The 20,057-nt window shown below is 33.0% G+C and overlaps 2 protein-coding genes and 1 long non-coding RNA gene across 3 annotated transcripts; 2 read left to right on the top strand and 1 right to left on the bottom strand.

Moving 5' to 3' along the window:
• The first annotated feature begins 4,475 nt into the window (after positions 1-4,475).
• On the top strand, positions 4,476-7,389 carry LOC103849194 (cytochrome b561 and DOMON domain-containing protein At5g35735). Its single transcript, XM_009126010.2, has 2 exons — positions 4,476-5,341; positions 6,567-7,389. Exons 1-2 carry the CDS (start codon positions 4,718-4,720, stop codon positions 7,155-7,157), a joined length of 1,215 nt encoding a protein of 404 aa, XP_009124258.1. The 5' UTR covers positions 4,476-4,717; the 3' UTR covers positions 7,158-7,389.
• LOC117133609 lies at positions 5,348-6,171 on the top strand. Its single transcript, XR_004457536.1, has 2 exons — positions 5,348-5,623; positions 5,654-6,171. It is a non-coding gene; the product is annotated as an uncharacterized LOC117133609 (long non-coding RNA).
• A 9,701-nt stretch (positions 7,390-17,090) lies between the features above and the next one.
• On the bottom strand, positions 17,091-17,742 carry LOC103849195. Its single transcript, XM_009126011.3, has one exon. It carries the CDS (start codon positions 17,602-17,604, stop codon positions 17,305-17,307), a length of 300 nt encoding a protein of 99 aa, XP_009124259.1. The 5' UTR covers positions 17,605-17,742; the 3' UTR covers positions 17,091-17,304.
• Between the last annotated feature and the right edge of the window lie 2,315 nt (positions 17,743-20,057).

Genomic DNA, 20,057 nt, shown 5'->3' with positions numbered 1-20,057 from the left:
CCAGTAATGCCAAGTTGAACTCGTGGATCATGCGAAAACCGATCCCACCCTCCTCTCTTGGTAAACAAACTTTTTCCCACTTTGCCCAGTGTATCCCTCTTTTTGGTGGATTTGAACTCCACCAGAATTGTGCAATGGCACTAGCAAGATTTTCACATATCTCCAATGGGAGAAGGAAAGTAGACATCACGTATGTTGGTAAGGCGAGCAAAATGGACTTTATCAGCACTTCCTTCCCTCCTTTCGAAAGCCATCTACCTGTCCATCCATTCACTCTATGCATCAACTTCTCCTTTAGAAATGCAAAAAGTTTGCACTTGGATCCACTTATATCTTCTGGAATACCCAGATAGGTTCCCATTCCACCCTCGTTCTGTATTCCAAGCACATCTTTAAGCTCTTGTCTCATAGCCACATTTATCCGCTTACCAAAGAGTAAGGATGATTTATCAAAATTAATACACTGTCCAGATGCTTTGCCATATTTCCTGACTACTTTCATTACTTCTTCACATTCACGGGGCTCCGCCTTACAGAAGAAAAGGCTATCATCAGCAAAGAGAAGGTGGGATACCGATGGACACGCGCGTGTGACGCGCATCCCTGTTATCTTTCCTTGGATCTCTGCATGATTAAGAAGGCTAACGAGCGCTTCCGTGCATAGAATAAAAATGAAAGGAGACAAAGGATCTCCTTGACGTAGACCTCTACCTGGAACAATATTTCCTCTTGGCTCTCCATTCATAAGGACCTTGTATTTCACCGACGTTATACACCGCATTATCCATGTGATCCATGTCTCTGAGAACCCCATTTTTCGCATGACCGCTTCAATAAAGGACCATTCCATCCTGTCATATGCCTTGCTCATGTCTGTCTTGATGGCCATTCTCTTATTGCGTCTACTAGGTTTAGTTCTGAGAGCGTGGAACATCTCCTGAGCAATCATAATGTTATCAGAGATCTGTCTCCCAGCAACAAAGGCTGACTGAGTCTCTGATATCAATCCTGATAGCACTTTCTTTAGTCTCTGGCATAAGACCTTAGAGATTATCTTGTAGCTGACGTTACATAAGCTAATGGGTCTAAACTGAGCCATCTCATTCGGCCTCGTTGTCTTCGGGATGAGACATATATTTGTATCATTCAGTCCAGACGTCACTGTCCCTTCAAAAAGGAATTGATTGACCATACGAGTCAAGTCCTCCTTTACTATATCCCAGAATTTCTGATAGAAAAGCGCAGTCATCCCATCTGGTCCTGGAGCCTTCTCCGGGTGCATAGCAAAGAGCGCCAGTTTGATCTCCCATTCAGAGACCGGGGCTGTAAGGTTGTCATTCATAGCACCTGTGATCGACGTTGAAACTTGAGAAAGTGCATCTTCAATATCCTCTGGATTCGATGACTCAAATATCTGTCTAAAATAACTAGTAGCAATGACTACTAGTCCCTCTTCATCCTCAACTGCGTTTCCATTCTCATCTAGGAGCTGTGTGATCTTATTCCTTGCTCTTCTTTGCTTTGTCAAGGCATGAAAAAATTTCGTATTTTTGTCCCCTTCTCTCAGCCAAAACACCCGACTCTTTTGTTTCCAGAACAATTCTTCTGCTTTAAGAGCATCAGAGAGTTCCTTTAATGCTGCTGCGATTTGCTCTGTTGTAGCGTTATCATCAGCGTACAGCCCCTCCACCTTTTCCTTAAGCTCCTCCACCAATTTAGCCGAGTTAACATTATGTTGTCTCCGCCAATCACTCAAGGCTTTCCTGCAACTGGAAATATGTTCCATAATAGTCGCATGAGGAGGAAGATCAGGAGATTTCCATCCCTCAAGAATAATTTGCCTTAGCTCCTCATTATCCAGCCATCTTTTATCAAACTTAAATTTCCTTGATCTCCTCGTTGGCTTTATGAGGATGTCTGCAAGAATCGGACGATGATCCGATCCCCATAGCCTCATATACTTCACTGTCGAGTGTGGAAATTTCTCATGCCAATCCGAGTTTCCTACTGCTCTATCTAAGCGACATCGAACAGTTGATCCTCCTGCTCTCTTCCCTACCCAGGAGAGCATGTCCCCCGTGAAAAGAAACTCTAACATCCCACAGTCGTTAAGCATCTGTTTAAAAGGAAGGAATGAACTATCAGGACGTTGTCTCCCTCCTTCTTTCTCATTATGACATGTGATCTCATTAAAATCTCCTATCATGAACCAAGGTCCATTTCTTGTTGTTGAGAAACGCGTAAGACGTTCCCAAACTTGATCACGCCTTTCAAGTACAGGGTCCCCATAAACAAATGTCATATAGACTTTTATTCCATCAATGACTGCCTCAATGTCAATCATACGGTTATTCGAAAATAAAACATTAACACGATATTCATCCATAAAAAATAAAGCTAAACCTCCGCTGAGTCCAAGTGGCTCAACAGTAAATAAATGATCAAATCCTAAGTCAGCCTGAATGTTTTGCAACAGCGGCCGTCTGTTCTTCGTTTCAGAAAGGAACACAAGTCCTGGGCGATGCTTCTGACACATCTCTGTAAGGCGTCGAACTGTGAGGTCGTTTCCAATCCCTCAACAGTTCCAACTGAGTGTCCTCATATCTGATCGTGGGATGGATTTTTGGAACCCATCAAACCATCACTTGTTGACGAACCATCTCTCAGCTTTCTTGAGCCGTGGTGACGCCTTGTTTTTCCTGCGTCAACATGAGATGATGTCGAACGCTTCCTTGGAGATCCCCGACGAAGGATCTCGAATTTCCTACTCGTAATGCCCAAAGAGACATTTGTTTTTGCACCACTCCGCCTGCTCCTATACGTTTTGTCATCCGATCGTCCTATCTTGACTGAAGCTTGACGAGAAGCCGAACTTTCCATCTCCGTAAGTTCCTGACCTAAGAGATCATCATCATGCACGTCACACTCCATCATCTCGCCATCATGCGGGTCAGCAATCTCCATGTCACTCAGGGCTCCTATGATCTGCTTATCCCCAATTCCATCTTGTAGTTCCTGATCACTTAAGGCAGGAAATGAAAGCGCCCGAGTAGCTTCTTTTACACGTTTAGTAACATTCCCTTCCATAGGGATATCGACCCGAGATGGTGTAACAATGGTACTGGCCAGTCTTCTTGTTACCGTCGCCTCTGGTGGTCGCATTTCCTGAGAAACCTGCTTGCCATCGCTTCCCGTGCGCTCCGAATGTTCATATGGAACAATGTCTTGGCTAGCAATGGCCGGCTCCACACGATATCCTCTCTGATCACCTAGAGATTTCTGTTTCCAAGTTTGTGCGGGCTTTCGGTCATATGGACCTGTACCAACGCGTGAGCCACCATATCTATTACTCCTCGAGTGATCGTCCCGTCTACGCATGATCCTATCAGAATGAGAGCGACGATAGTTGTTGTCTTCATCATACTTCCTTTCGCTAGAATCATATCTAGAGGTGCGAGATTGGTTGTACCTGCCATGGCTTATCTCATTACCATAACGAGGTTGCGATCCATTATCCTGATACGAGATAGACTGATTGTGCCTCTGGTCCAAAGGGACTTGCACTCGAGTGAAAACACCAAGTCGCTCTTTCTGTGGCTGTATATAATCGAATATATATTATTTATAATTTTGTGTGTTTTATATTATGTATTTTTATAACATTTTTTATGTTTTTTTAGACATAGTTAATGTACCAAAATAAAAAAATAACCACTCCGTATAATGAACATTTTGTTACATTTTTAGTATTGATTAAGTGTAATTTATTATTTAACTTGATTATAGGAATTATTCCTTAAATAAATAGCACATAATTTGTTGTAATTCATTTTGGAAAAATGTATTCATTAAATTATAAAAGATAAGAACATTAAAAAGTTGATAAATTTATTACTTCAGTGACATTGAAATGTAAATAAATTAAAAAATTAAAAGTTAATTTATAAATGTACTATTTTAACAAGATAGATAGATCATCTAATCCTTTTCTAGTCTAACGGTATGGTATCGTTTAACACTCGGTAAAAAAGGAATTACAAAGACCACATGTGAACGCTTGAGCCGTGGAGTATTAAGACACGTTTGACTATCATTTTCTGAAAACCAACGAGCAATAGTTCTTATAAAGAAATTACAAAAAAATTCATCATGATATCTTGTGATTTATTTATATAAATAATGCTCCAGGAAATCAGAACCGAGGAACGTGGGTGTAAATTTGACGATAATTTCCAACTAATCTACCTAATCCGCAGTTCTGTTTATTAATGAAAAACTGTTTAGCATTTCTCCTTTTCCTTTTCTTTGAGAACCAAAGGAGACGTCAACCATGTTTATTCTTTCTATAACCTCCAATATATTTCATATTAACTATTATGGAAGTTCAAATTTAGGCTCCAACTATAATCATCAACTTAAATCATCTAATAATTATCATTTGATAAAAAAGGATAAAAAATAAAAGAAACAAAACCCTGAAATTATGACAAACTGTGATGTTTTTCTTACGCCACAATTGAAAAAAAAAGAAAGAGAAAGTAAACAGAAGGGAAAGTAATCGTTAGTCAACAAAAAACGGCTTCCGACTTCCGTAGACTTGAAAAAAGTATCCGCGTTATACATTTCTATAAAGTATCTTAAGAACCCCCGAACTCCCCAAATCTCTCATCCAACTTTCGAAACAGAACACAAAAGTCAAGAACATAGAGAGAAATAAATGGATCGAACAAAGTCTGCAAAGGTATCTCTGTTTGCTGTTTGGACAATACTCCTTGTCTTAAATGTGAACGGCCAATCAGGTTGTGATACCCACAGGTTCGCCAATAACATCGCTTTCACCTCTTGCACTCCCCTCTCGGCCCTTGGTTCGTTCCTTCACTGGAACTACAACGGCCAAAACAATACCGTTTCAATTGCCTATCGCCACCCGGGAACTTCCTCTTCTTCATGGATTGCTTGGGGACTTAACCCAAGCGGGGCTCGGATGGTGGGGACGCAAGCTCTCGTCGCATTCACCAATTCTAGTGGACAATTCCAAGCATATACCTCTTCGGTCGATGATTTCAGCACCCAGCTATCACCTGGAAGCCTTAGCTTTGGGGTCAGCCTCGTCTCCGCGACTCTGGTCAACGGAGAGGCTACCATTTTTGCGACTCTTGAGTTACCGGCCAATTTGGTCATGACCAACCAGGTTTGGCAAGAAGGTCCGGTCGCTAATGGTGTTCCTCAGATTCATCAAACAACGGGAGACAATATCAGATCGATAGGCAGGATCGATTTCAGGACAGGTCAGTCATCGGCTAGTGGTGGAGGTTCTGGTAACAGGCTGAGGAGGAGAAATGTAAGTTCAACTTTCTTTCTCTTTGGCTTCACTTTATCAGTTCGCTTGTTTGATTGATAATCGCACGGATTTTGATCCCAAAAAAATGATAATCGCACGGATAAATTAACAATAACAACGAACCAAATATTTAAATTTATATGAATGATACCAAAATATAGTTTTAGAACACCTAAGTTGATCAACATATGACAAAAAATCCCGTAAGGTTTTGTTCCAAATGTATTTACCATTTTGGGGAAAGTTACAACATAAACAATACATTTAGGTTTTTATATAAAGGTTTGTTAAAAAAAAGGGTTTTATATAAAGGATTCGTAAAATTAAATAATTTAATCTTACCATTTTATTCAATATTATTTAAATTATTTCTTTTTTCTTCTAAATTTAAATGATTTCTACAAAATATGTCCTTAGAGACATCCAATAAAATAATTTATAAGAAACTTTAAATTTTTTATACCGTTTCGATGGTAAACAAATTTTGTTGATATTTTGAAATAGCCTATTAAAAATACCTAACATATGATAATTGTGCGAATAATATTTTGAGTGTAGGAGACGAGTTTTAAATTTAATAAATACTTATATAAGACAAATTGACGTGTTTGTCAACAAACCAAACACTCAAGATAATGAAATGATGGCGTATTTTAAGCTAAACATTAAATTTAATTATTAATTTATTTCTTTTATCAGTCAAATATCAACGACGCATTTGCTAGATTTCCGTTGAAAAAGAAGTTGGACTTCTCGTCACGGGTTTCACTTTCACCGAAAAATATCTGTCTTCGCTTTCCAAGTGTCTGCTATTATTTAACATTTTACCACCAAACCCCCACCCCCACCCCCCCCCCCCCCAAGAAAAAAGTTTCCATGATCAAAATAATAATTGAAGACTTGTTTCTAGAATTAAACGATGCAAAAAAAAAAAAAGACAAGGCATATTTCTAGAATTCATGAAAATTCAGTTACGGGTCCTTGTTTATCTCTCACAAGTCTTTAAAACAACTTTTATTCTTTGTCGACAACCATTGAACATTCTGAGCTATTTTAATTGACGAAATTAGACAAAACTAAAAATGATTTTGTATAAATTAACATATAAAATGTGTTATTTGCTAGAAACCCGTAATTTTCAATTACTTCCCTTATTTTTCTTTTCATTTCTGAAATATGAAATTTATCTCCAAAACTAACTGTTAATAACTAATTGACATAACAGACACACGGAATACTAAATGCGGTCAGCTGGGGAGTGCTATTGCCGATGGGAGCAATGATGGCTCGGTACATGAAAGTCTTCACCGCCCCAACCTGGTTCTACCTCCATATCGTCTTCCAAGTCTCCGGCTACGTCATTGGTGTATCCGGCTGGGCTACAGGTATCAAGCTTGGCAACGATTCACCAGGCACATCTTACTCAACCCATCGTAACCTTGGGATAGCGCTTTTCACATCCGCTACACTGCAAGTATTTGCTCTGCTTCTAAGGCCAAAGCCAGACCACAAGTATCGGTTCTACTGGAATGTGTACCATCACACAGTGGGATACGCAACAATTATCCTATCCATTATTAACATCTTTAAAGGATTCGATATCTTGGATCCAGAAGATAAATGGCGATGGGCTTATATTGGAATTCTCATCTTTCTTGGTGCCTGCGTCGTGATTCTTGAGCCACTTACTTGGTTTATCGTTATTCGCCGTAAGAACCGTGGAGGTAACACAGTTGCTGCACCGGTTTCAAACAAGTACTCCAATGGCGTCAATGGTACCACTAGCACCACCGGACAGCATCACCAAGACGCCTAGTTTCACTTTTCTTTCAGTACTTGTTTGTTCTACTTCTACCCATTTTTGGATTTTTTTTTTCAGTTTGATATCTCTTAGGCTTATGCATGTATTATGATTTTATTCATTGTATTAGAGGTATATTAATTTACTGTGTAACTAATCATTTATATGTGTGTTTTGTAGTTGTTCTATGCTTCATGTATACTTTGTACTTGAATAACGTTTTGATATTATAGTACTTGAGTGTTTATTGTTGCGGTTTATTTTGGAACCAAGAAATCTATACTATACTAAAAGGAGGATATAAGCCATGGAGAGGGTGTCCACATAGGATAAAAAAATCAACCAATCAGAGAACCCGAAATTGCCATGTCATCTCATTTATTATTCGTAAAAAATAAAAAAACAATGCGAAGGTGAGAATCGAACCTTGGTTGGTATGATATATATATAGTACAGTTACCACTAAGCCATTGACACTTTCTTGGACACATATACAAGAACCACTAAGTATATAATCACAAACTTTTATGTACATTTACAATAATATGAATTCAACTTTCAAGACTCCGATACTTTGTTTTGTAAAAAAACAATAAGTAAGTGACTAAGTTAATATATTCTTAGAAAGTGTGAGAACGTTGACAAATATGAAAAAGCATAGATTTTTGTTTTCGTGACAAAGTTAAGAATTTTGTAAAAGTAAGTTTAACATATAAATTTTCGTGACAAATATGAAAAAGCATAGATTTTTGTAAAATTTTGACAAAACAACTCAAAACATACTTCTCTAATGTCTTAATAAAATATTATTTAAGGGTGTAATAATTAAATATATTAATTCAATAAATTTTGTAATTTATAGACAAAACAATAACACAACAAATTTTGAAACATTTGTTTAACCTATCGATTTTTTTTCATGAGAATCCAACTAAACAAGATAAAAAAAAATTAGATTTACAAATATTTAATTACCATTTTATTCAATTTTGATTAATTTAAAATTGTCATAATGTATCTTTTTGAAGTTACAAATATGAAAAAGCATAGATTTTTGTACAATTTGACAAAACAACTCAAAACATATTTTTCTAATGTCTTAATAAAATATTATTTAAGGATGCAATAATTAAATATATTAATTCAATAAATTTTATAATTTATAGACAAAACAATACCACAACAAATTTTGAAACATTTGTTTAACCAATCGATTTTTTTTTCATGAGAATCCAACTAAACAATTAGATTTACAAATATTTAATTACCATTTTATTCAAATTTGATTCATTTCAAATTGTAATAATGTATCTTTTTTGAAGTTACAAAAAATAATGTTCTTTCTTTATTACACTAGCATTGTATATAGATTCTATATACACAAAATAAATATAATATAACAACATAAGTTTGCTTTCCCCGATTCATATGAAAACTTTTTAAGTACAGCAAATTAATATATAATTTTATTTTAAATTAAATTTTTTTAAAAGTGTATTTTCGTTAAAACAAAATAATAAATAAGTAAAACTGATTTGATGGTAATTTTTATGATATATATATATATATATATATATATATCAATTATGTGAGCAATAGAAGCTTAATATGGAAAAAAATCTTAAATACAAAAACCTCTAAAAATTAACAAAAAAATTAATAAATTAAACTATGATATCACTTAAAAGCTTCTTAGACCATATTAATAAAATACTTAAGCGATAATTAGACAAATTTGATTTTTTTCCAGCAAAAAGTTTATTATTAATTAGCATCAGTTATTTCAAGATGTTTAAGAAATGGTGGACAAAAAAATAGGATGGACATTAATGATATATGAACTATAAATAGTACTTTGTGAAGCAGACTTAGATAACATATCCGCACATCCATTTCCAGTCCTTTTTGATGCTTAAATTCAATTTCTTCAGAGTAGTTATTCCACAAATAGATCGTATGAGATATTGTTTTGATATGTAGATTTGTTTTTTCAATGTTAAGAAGATTGATAACTGTAAAAATGTCTCTTTCGAATATGATATGTCTATAACTGAGTCCCCAACATGAGACAAGTTTGTTTAAAAAGTAAATAATTTTATTTTTCTTATATTATATAATCAATATATATTATTTACTGATAATAAAAATATAGTTATTCATCTATCACAAATATCTATGCAAATATGTGAATCAAGTACAATAATCAAACAACATAATGATTTCCACAAAGAAAATTTAAAAAATATATTTATGTTATGTAGTCATATTTTATATTCTTTAAATAATGTAATACAATATTATACATTATTTTTTTAGAATTGAGAAATACATATATCAGTTAGACAAATTAAGAGATAATTAGACAAATTTGATTTTTATTTTGTGAGTAAAAAGTTTATTATTAATTAGCATTACTTATTTCAAGATGTTTAAGAAATGATGGACAAAAAATAGGATGGACATAAATGATATATGAACAATAAATAGTTTTTTGTAAAGCTGACTTAGATAACACATATGTACATCCATTTCCAGTCATTTTTGATGCATAAATTCAATTTCTTCAGAGCAGTTATTCCACAAAGAGATCGTATGAGATATTGTTTTGATATTCAGATTTGTTTCTTGATTGTTAAGAAGATTGATAAGTGTAAAAATGTTTCATTCGAATATGATATGTCTATATACGAGTCCCCAACATGAGACAAGTTTGTTAAAAAGTAAATAATTCTATTTTTCTTATATTATATAATAAATATATATTATTTACTGATAATAAAAATATAGTTATTCATCTATCACAAATATCTATGCAAATATGTGAATTAAGTACAACAATCAAACAACATAATGATTTTCACAAAGAAAATATAAAAAATATATTTATATTATGTGGTCTTATTTTATATTTTTTAAATAATATAATACAATATTATACATTATTTTTTAGAATTGAGAAATACATATAATATCTTATCCGCGCGTAGCGCGGTTAAAAAATCTAGTAAAGCCTTAAAGGCATTTCATATCAAGCTAACAATAATTGAAATTCCATGTCGGTTCAAATTTCTCCTTTAAAAAAGTAACAATTAGTAAAAACCTTCAACTTAAGAGATAAATCTAAAAAAAATTAGCCGTCAGCAAAAAAGAACAAAGATTATTGGCAACATTCAACCAAATTTCGTGTTCTTAACTTCATCATTGATTTCTTGTAGTCGTATTTATCACATTATATTTTATAACTTGTTAAATTGTTGATTAAGAGCTTATTGTGGCTTTCTTGATGCAATATATCATATCAAATTTAATATTATCATCTTTGATAGACAATATTGAATAAAAATATTTAGAAAAAAAGAGATAAATTACACCATCATAATCAAAATAATAATGTAGAGACTAGAAGAGATTCATAGTTGTATTGATACAAAAACATGAGTCAGAACAATCAAATGCTTAGCTGGTTCATGATTCCCTTCTGAAACCATCTTAACACTGGTGTTGTCTTCATGATGTTCTTCAGTATCATCATCGTGGTGAAGTGTGTTCCCCTTGCAATCAACATAAGTTATGATTTAAAATAAAAGTTGAAGAAAACCCTAACTCTAGAAAATAATAAAGTTAGACTGTCATAAGTTATTAAGTCGTAAGCCTAATGAAAGAAAATACAACTATAGAAAAGTTTTAGAGGTCATAGTTAGTCTTAGGTTTTCGTGTGCAAGTTGTGAATGAAATATTCATATATCATCTTTTCTTATTTCCAGAATAGGTTTAACCAATCTATCTTTATTTGAAGAACTTTTAATGTGTAGGCAATGAAGATGACTTGAGCCCGTTGTGACACGGGAAAGTACTTCGATTGTTAAAGCATGGAACAAGATTATTGGAAACATTCAACCAAATTTTGTTATGGACTTCATCATTGATTTCTTTTGTAGTGTATTTGTCACATCATATTTTCTAACTGGTTAAATTGTTGATCAAGAGCTTATTTTGGCTTTCTTGATGCAAAATATCATATCAAATTTAATGTTATTATCTTTGATAGAAAGTATTGAATAAGAATTTTTAGACGAAAAAAAGATACATTACAAATACATAATCAAAATAACAATGTAGAGACTAAAAGAGATTCATAGTTGTATTGATATAAAAACATAAGTTAGAACAATCAAATTGTTAGCTAGTTCATGATTCCCTTCTGGAACGATCTTAACACTGATGTTGTCTTCATGTTGTTCTTCAATATCGCCATCCTCGTGAAGTGTGTTCCCTTTGTAATCAACATAAGTTATGATCTATACTATTATTTGCAAAGTAATTTTTCGTAACGGAACCTTCACGTTAAAAGTTAGAACGGTTAATATCTATATTACCCTTAATGAATATATAAATAATTATTTTAATAATTAACTATGTATAATTGATTACACGTTATTTTGATAGGTATTTTTTGGGCAACTTGATAATTACACGTTAGACTAAATAAAACAAAGACTTCTAATAATTCAAAACAGTCAAATAAACCTGTAAAACTAAATTTATAAAACAGTAAGATAAATATGTGTATATATTTATCACGTAAACTAAGGAAATATTGTCCTTATCTCAATTTGCTTCTGTTTTAAGTTCATACGAAGCTATCCTAAAATTTTGGTTTTTAATTAATTTATTTTTTTTTGTATTTATTTTCGTTTTGTGTTTTTAGTTTGTTTTTGATAGTTTCTTTCATGTTTCTGGTTTGAAGTGGTAGAAATAACTGAAAGAGAAGAAAGTTTATCTTTTTAGTTTACTTCATTGCGTGAGATGATTGATAGGTGATTTCTCATAGTTATTAGATTCCACTGATGTTCAAGAAGATGAAAATTTGACCAAAAAAAACAAAAAACAAATTGTAACTAAAAATATAAAAAATAATTTAGCATGATAGTTTTAAAATTTATATTTTTCGTAAAATGATCATGCCCGCATGTGCGGGCCAAACACCTAGTTTAAAAAAAAGTTGATGAAAACCCTAACTCTGGAAATTATAAAGTTAGACTGTCAAAAGTTATAAAGTCTTGAGCCTAATGAAAAAAAATACAACTATAAAAAAGTTTAAGAGGTCATATTTAGACTTAGATTTTCGTGTGCAAGTTGTAAATAAAATCTTCATATATCATCATTCCTTATATATTTACTCTTTTAGATCGAATATGTCTCCTCCCCATTTCTTTGCCACCCTTCTCCTTTCTAATGAAGATGCAAATTTAGATTGATATTAATTAATACTTTTATGAAGATGCAGAGTTCATCCCTATAATAATGTTTGGCACAACCAGCATTAGAAAATTTTGGAGTTCCATTTTCTAACCAGCCTTTTGTGATTTTTGGGTCAGCCTCGGATATAACAAAAGCAAAACAAAGGAAACGTGGACCAAGACATACACACCAAAAACATGGTGTTACTATATAGGGGCGGATGCAAGCTTGCTTTTGGTAGGATGCATATATCCATTTACTTTAACTAATGTTTAGTTTAAGTGTATTTATATAAATTCAGCAGTAATTATAATGAAAATAGCAAATTAGGGTGTATTAGCACTAATGTCCCCTGCTGGTTATTTGATTTACACCAATGTATTACTTAAAGGTGTATTAGCTCTGTGAAATTTTTTTTCTCATTTTCAAATCTTTTACTATCTTTTATCCTTTCCTTTTTTTTGACATCAAACGACCATTCTATTACTCAAACTTAAGGCGGTATGGTATGTGCAACCAAATCAAAATAGAACAATCAACAAAATAAAGTTCTCTATGGAAAATTTTTGCAGTTCTAGCTAGAGAATTTGAAATAGCATTTTGTCTCGAGGAATGTAGGATATCTTGAATTCTTAGAAACGCCGTTGAAGACTCCTTCCAGCTATGTTGAGAATTTTGGTCATGCATGGAGTTCTTTAAGCATGGTGATCAAGTCCAAACAATCTGTTGCAAAATTCTGACAAGTTGAATGACGTAGCATATACTCTCCATCGCCCATGTCAGAGCTTCTAATTATTTGAACCCTAACTCTGGAAATTATAAAGTTAGACGTTCAAAAGTTAGACTGTCAAAAGTTATAAAGTCTTGAGCCTAATGAAAGAAAATACAACTATAAAAAAAGTTTAAGAGGTCATAGTTAGTCTTAGGTTTTCGTGTGCAAGTTATGAATAAAATCTTCCTATATCATCTTTCCTTATATATTTACTATTTTAGATTGAATATGTATCCTCCCCATTTCTTTGTTACCCTTCTCCTTTCTAATGAAGATGCAAATTTAGATTGATTTTAATTAATACTTTTATGAAGATGCAGAGTTCATCCCTATAATAATGTTTGGCACAACCAGCATTAGAAAATTTTGGTGTTCCATTTTCTAACCAGCCTTTTGTGGTTTTTTAGTCAGCCTCAGATATAACAAAAGCAAAACAAAGGAAACGTGGACCAAGACATACACACCAAAAACATGGTGTTACTATATAGGGGAGGATGCAAGCTTGCTTTTGGTAGGATGCATATATCCATTTACTTTAATTAATGTTTAGTTTAAGTGTATTTATATAAATTCAGCAGTAATTATAATGAAAATAGCAAATTAGGGTGTATTAGCACTAATGTCCCCTTCTGGTTATTTGATTTACACCAGTGTATTACTTAAAGGTGTATTAGCTCTGTGAAATTTTTTTTCTCGTTTTCAAATCTTTTACTATCTTTTATCCTTTCCTTTTTTTGACATCAAACAACCATTCTATTACTCAAACTTAAGGCGGTATGGTATGTGCAACCAAATCAAAATAGAACAATCAACAAAATAAAGTTCTCTATGGAAAATTTTTGCAGTTCTAGCTTAGAGAATTTGAAATAGCATTTTGTCCTCGAGGAATGTAGGATATCTTGAATACTTAGAAACGCCGTTGAAGACTCCTTCCAGCTATGTTGAGAATTTTGGTCATGCATGGAGTTCTTTAAGCATGTTGATCAAGTCCATGCAGTCTGTTGCAAAATTCTGGCAAGTTGAATGACGTAGCATATACTCTCCATCGCCCATGTCAGAGTTTCTAATTCTGAATGCAAAGCTGACTCATGTCGTCTTATTTTCCATGTTCCCATTAATTGGATTTGTCCAGAAATGTCTTTCCAAACTCATCCGCATCCACTGAATCGAGAGGTGAGATTCCAAGATTCATCCACCAGACATATATTCTTCAAGCATATGACTTGTGAACTAGTGTTACTTAATGGATGTGATGTTATAGGAATAGTCTCATTCGCTGAGAACCAATCTTGGCACTTTCCCTCCGCATGTTTGATCATTTCTAGGGGATCCCCGTCTATCCCTTTTAATAGTTTATCGTTCAGAACTTTTCAAAAATACTAAAGTATCCAAGCATATGGTTTTTTATCCAGCTATGCGTCTTCAATATTGTTTTTTCTTCAAAAAAAAAAAGTTCATATTGGCATAAACACTCGGTACTAGAAATATGTCTGGTCTCGATGATGTCATTGATAATGACCATGCATGTAGAGTCAGTGGACACTCAAAAATGGGATGAGTTACTGACTCATCAGAGTCTCTACATCTAGGACAATACTTATCACATCGCATATGATGACATGTCAGATTTTTTTGTTACAGCGACATGACATATTATCAGCTGCCAAATAAGATAGCATCGAATACATGTGTATATATATATATATGTGTGTGTGTATGTGTGTGTATATATATCTTGCTGTACTTTGTTCTTGTTTAATGGATTTTAAATTTTGTTCAAGGTATATCTAATTTGGTTTAACATTCCACTTAATAAAATATGTTGAAAGAGAATGATTTGTAAGTAATTTTGTTATGCTATTTTGAAATTATGTAAGAAAAAGATGATTCGTTGTTGATGAATCTAAAAACCGAAGTCGTGATATATCAAGAGTAGAATACATATGTACACCATCCATTTCAGTAAGAAGGATAATTTCATGTGATTATAAAGATAGCTTCTGTGGAACATATTCCATTGATGTTACAGAGAGGAAAACAAAAGGTAAAAGGGGACCAAAATTGAAAGTGTGACTACTGACTACTATCCACTAAGGTAAGATAAAGATAAATATTCGTTCACTTAGTAAACTATTCCATCACCGGTCGAACCGAATCTCCTTTAAAGATCTCAATTATCGTTCTAGAACTCCTTTTTACCGTTTCCCTTACTATTTTAGTTATATACAATTGGGGTAGCATGACCAATCCCATAAGAATTGTACCGTCACCGGTCACCGTGGACTCGGTTCTTATTTTTGTCGGCACCATAACTTTTCTTATTTCGATCGTTGGACCAATACGATCAGCAGACTATGGAACGTAAAATTTGATTTAAAGATTTAAGAAACTTTTTTCTTTATAATAATATTTATTATATACTAATGTGGTTTTGGAGCTTTGGGTGACATTTGTTGTTTTAAAACATCTTATCAAATGAAAAATTCTGTGTATGACTTTATGATTATTTAAAGATATAAAGTAATTGCATGGTTTCAAGTGACATTGTTACGAATTTTAAAAAGTCACAGAAAATTTCTAAACTAATTCAAATTAACTACAATATTATATAAGTATATGAATGTGTTGGGATTGTGAAATCCCGTGTCCAACTCTATATTATCCGATTAGTACGATATTGTCCACTTTGGGCTTAATTGGCAAGCCCGCATGGATTTGCTTTTGGTTTCCATCCCAAAAGGCCTCGTACTATTAGAGTTGGACATCTCTTTATATATTAGACACTCCTTGTCTAATTCTCCAATGTGGGACTTAATTTGTTATATCACATTCTCCCTTTCAAACTAAGGATCACATTCATCTCGTGTCCCACAATTGACTTCCAGGATCTTCTGATCCGATATCTGCTACACACCTCTCATTCCTAACTCATAGGATACTCATTCATCACTCATTCATCATTCAAAGGGTATTTCGGTCTTTCTTGCAGATTTCTCGTCAACTGCGCTCTGATACCAATTGTTGGGATTGTGAAATCCCGTGTCCAACTCTATATTATCCGATTAGTACGATATTGTCCACTTTGGGCCTAATTGGCAAGCCCGCATGGATTTGCTTTTGGTTTTCATCCCAAAAGGTCTCGTACTATTAGAATTGGACATCTCTTTATATATTAGACACTCCTTGTCTAATTCTCCAATGTGGGACTTAATTTGTTATATCACAGAATGATTATTTATTAAGGAGACAAATGATTTGTTACTTGTTATTTCTTATCTGAGGGTTGCGAGGCACCTAGTATATGAAAATTAATGGGAATTTGCACCCAATAACCAAACAAAAACCTAAAATTAACTAACTAACCAATTTCACATTCTTTCTCTTTTTTTCTTTTCCTATTTTCTTTATCTTCTCTTTACAAAACTATTTTTTTTTTTTGGTTATTTCACAAATAAATCCAAAATCAATTGAGGGTAAAAAAGTAATGAGGGTTAAAATTCGAGTTTATGGTTTAGTTTTCTAAAGCACTATGCGATAAATTAGAACACCTATTAATAATTTAGAAGTCCATCTGATAATTTTGGCGTCCACATAACAAAACAACCAGGACGAGTATTAGTTGATGAAACTTAAAACTGAAAAAGAAACATTATTAAATGGCAATATATATCACACTGCTGTCACTTTCTTAGTTTCTATATTTTCGATTGCGATTTGAAAAATTCAAATAAATATTATAGAGCTAAAAGTGAAGGGAAGCAAATTTAATTTAATTTAAATTTTTAAGAGCGAACGAATTATGTTATTTTAAGAATTAATTAGGAAGGAAAAAGTAAGAAATGTGTACGAAAAATAAAGAAAGATGTATTTCATGATTGGTTAAAATAATGCAAAGAAAAAAGTAGGCAAAAATAAGTGGGAAAAAGTTGAACAAAAAGAAGAATAAGTGTGTGGGGAAAATATTTTAGAAGCATAACTTATGCTACAAACACAAAAACTTCATCAATAATCCATCTATACAAGAACTAAAACGTGTTCTACATCTCATAGATTTAATACTGTACACATGTAGGATCGAGAAGCTAAGTAATTGTATCGTTAACATAAGAAAAAAAACGAAACACTACGAACATGTTTGGACTTGGGTTATTACATTAAAATGGCGTATCTCATGCCATCACTAACCATGAGATGGTTAACCTCTGAGACGCTGGCATAATCTCCAGACATCCATAGTCCATCTGTCCCGCTGACACGTGGCACGGCAAAGCACGAAATGATCGAGAAAGGGAATCGCATCATAACGGCGTTAGCCCCGTCTCGTCTTTCGTTATGAGCTACTACTCCTGCTCCTTGTGTCGTCGAAGCCATCTCAGTCTCGTCAGCTACGCGTGGGCTCTTACGAAGGTTTTGGAGGTTGCGGCGGAGTATGGAAAGCATCTGCGTCATCTCTGATCTCGTTTTAGTTTGCTCTCTCTCTCTCTCTCTCTCTCTCTCTCTCTCTCTTTTGGTTGATGAGATAGGAGTTGGGAGAAAGGCACCGTATGGGCTTCTTTTATTTGGAGAAAGATTTGCAAGTGGGCAACTTGGAATTTGCTTTTCATAATTAGTGCCCACTCTTTATCATCTTTATTTTATTTTCTTACCTATATATTTCTTATCTTTTTGTTTGTTTAATTACAACCAGAAAATTGTAGGATAAATTCCCTCCTTTGCCCTCTATTATTACTCTCACGATTATGTGATCATCCATTATACATGTTTAGGTGTACACTTGTACTAGGGATATGGGTCCCGTACAGCTTTTGAATTTTATACTTAGATGATGAAACCGTGTTATAAGTATGGATGTGCTTTCTAATTTTCAGGACAACGCCACACGTCTAAAGCAGTTTGGTTTTCATCTGAAATGCAGAAATAGTGAGCTTTGCATAAAATCTTATGGTACTCTCTGATGGGAAGATAAGATCAATGGAGGGGATCGTGGTAGTGTTTGATGCTTTTGCAAAAATCTCAGGATTAAAATAAGTATGGAGAACTGGAGAAGTTGACAATGTATCTGTCTAGGATGACAGAAATTGTAAGACAACAAACGGAAGTACGGTTTCCATTTGACTCATGGAAACATTTGATGAGGTATTTAGGCCTCCCTATGCTAATGCTATAATTGAACGTATTATCAGCAAATGTTTGATAAAACCCGAAAATATTATGATAATGGACGACTTGGAACCTTACTTTTTCCAAAGACTAAACCTTATCAGTTATATTCGTGGGAGCCGATCACAATCAAAATTATAAGAAAAAACGTAATTTGTTTGGGAAACTCGATTTTCTGTGATAACGACTCAAATACGAAAACAAGAAAGACGATAAGTTACTATAGTTGCACACTGGTGTCGGGTTTTGCTGATCACAGCCAAAACGATTTCAAACAAGTGAGTTCATACAAAAATTTGTTAACAATAAAGAACGACAGAATGAAGTGGAAAACATCTAAAGTAACCACCTATTTTCCTAAGTTCTTTAAAGCTAACATATATCTCTAAGTATTTTCGTCTCTAGATAGAAGTTCAAGATCTTGTTTATATGTTCCCTCTAAAAGCATTTCCAAAACAATTTTATAACTTCAAATATAGAGTTTTTTGCTTTCCAAAAAGGAATTAAAACATTTCAAATTTAGAGTTTTAAAAAGTGAAAGTTTCACTATACAAAAATCTAAATTTGAAGTTTCAACTTTATATTTTCATTTTGGTCCTTATAATTAAATCACACATCGTATTTATGATTCTTAAGTATTTTTTTATTTATTGTTTTAATCTTTAAAAACATGTATATCATATATATTTCATATTTATTTCTATAAATTCAAATTTTACGCATAAAATTAAAAAAAAATGTTTTAAAATAAGCTCTATTTTAAAACCAGAATTAGACAACAAGAATATTACAAAAGAAACTTAATAAAAGAACTTGTTAAAAAGATATGTGAAGATATAATTACTACACAAATTTAAATATTACAACAACACTAATAGTCTAGTAAATTTTCTCTGAATCTCTAAAATATTGTCCAAACAAATCTCGTGTAACCGAAAATGAAGCATTAGGAAAATAATTTTATGGAATAATGTGATATTTTTCTGCTGACAAAAAAGTGATATTTTACTTGTAGTTTTACATTTAATTATGTATTTCTAATTATAATTTACATTTTAGTGTAATATTTTAATAATTAATATTACAGTAATATTTATATATATGTGATAGTTTATTTATAAAAGTTTTATGGATTTATACTAATTATGACAAGTATAAGGACCATAGTGTAAACTACAAGTAATCCCCTATATATTAATAGAAAAACATTTAAAAAGTTATAACATGTAGTTTGTACTAATTAAAAAAGTGTCTTAATGAATTGTCACGTAATTAGAATGCTAATTTTGCTTACGTGGCGGCTTGAGAATCAATTGAGAATTTTTATTTCAAAATTAAATTGTTAGGAAATGTTATATTATATAGTATGTCCAATAAGGACCATTCATTTATCAGATTGGAAATATTATATTATATAGTATGTCCAATAACGACCTCTTGTGGGATATGTCCAGTTTAAGTGAGAAGAGAATATTCTTGATTAGGTTTAAGATGGACTATGAGAATTTGCTGAAAGTGACTAAGGAAATCTACCAGATTGGACTTTTTATGTCGAAATTAGATCTCTTTGTTATCATAGAGAACAGTTTGCAGATTTAGCCTAATTTTAGTTGAGAAATATCCTACGATATCAATAAAAGGACATTTGTCACAAATATAAACAATCAAGATGACCAAAATATTTCATTAAAGAGGTAAATATACACTTATGTCCTTAATGTTAACTAAACAAAACCTTAGGG

This window comes from Brassica rapa, chromosome A04 (genome assembly GCF_000309985.2).
Source record: "Brassica rapa cultivar Chiifu-401-42 chromosome A04, CAAS_Brap_v3.01, whole genome shotgun sequence".
Classification (NCBI taxonomy): Eukaryota; Viridiplantae; Streptophyta; class Magnoliopsida; order Brassicales; family Brassicaceae; genus Brassica; species Brassica rapa.
The sequence above is the reverse complement of the archived record's forward strand: the minus strand, read 5'-3'. Positions and strand labels throughout refer to the sequence as shown.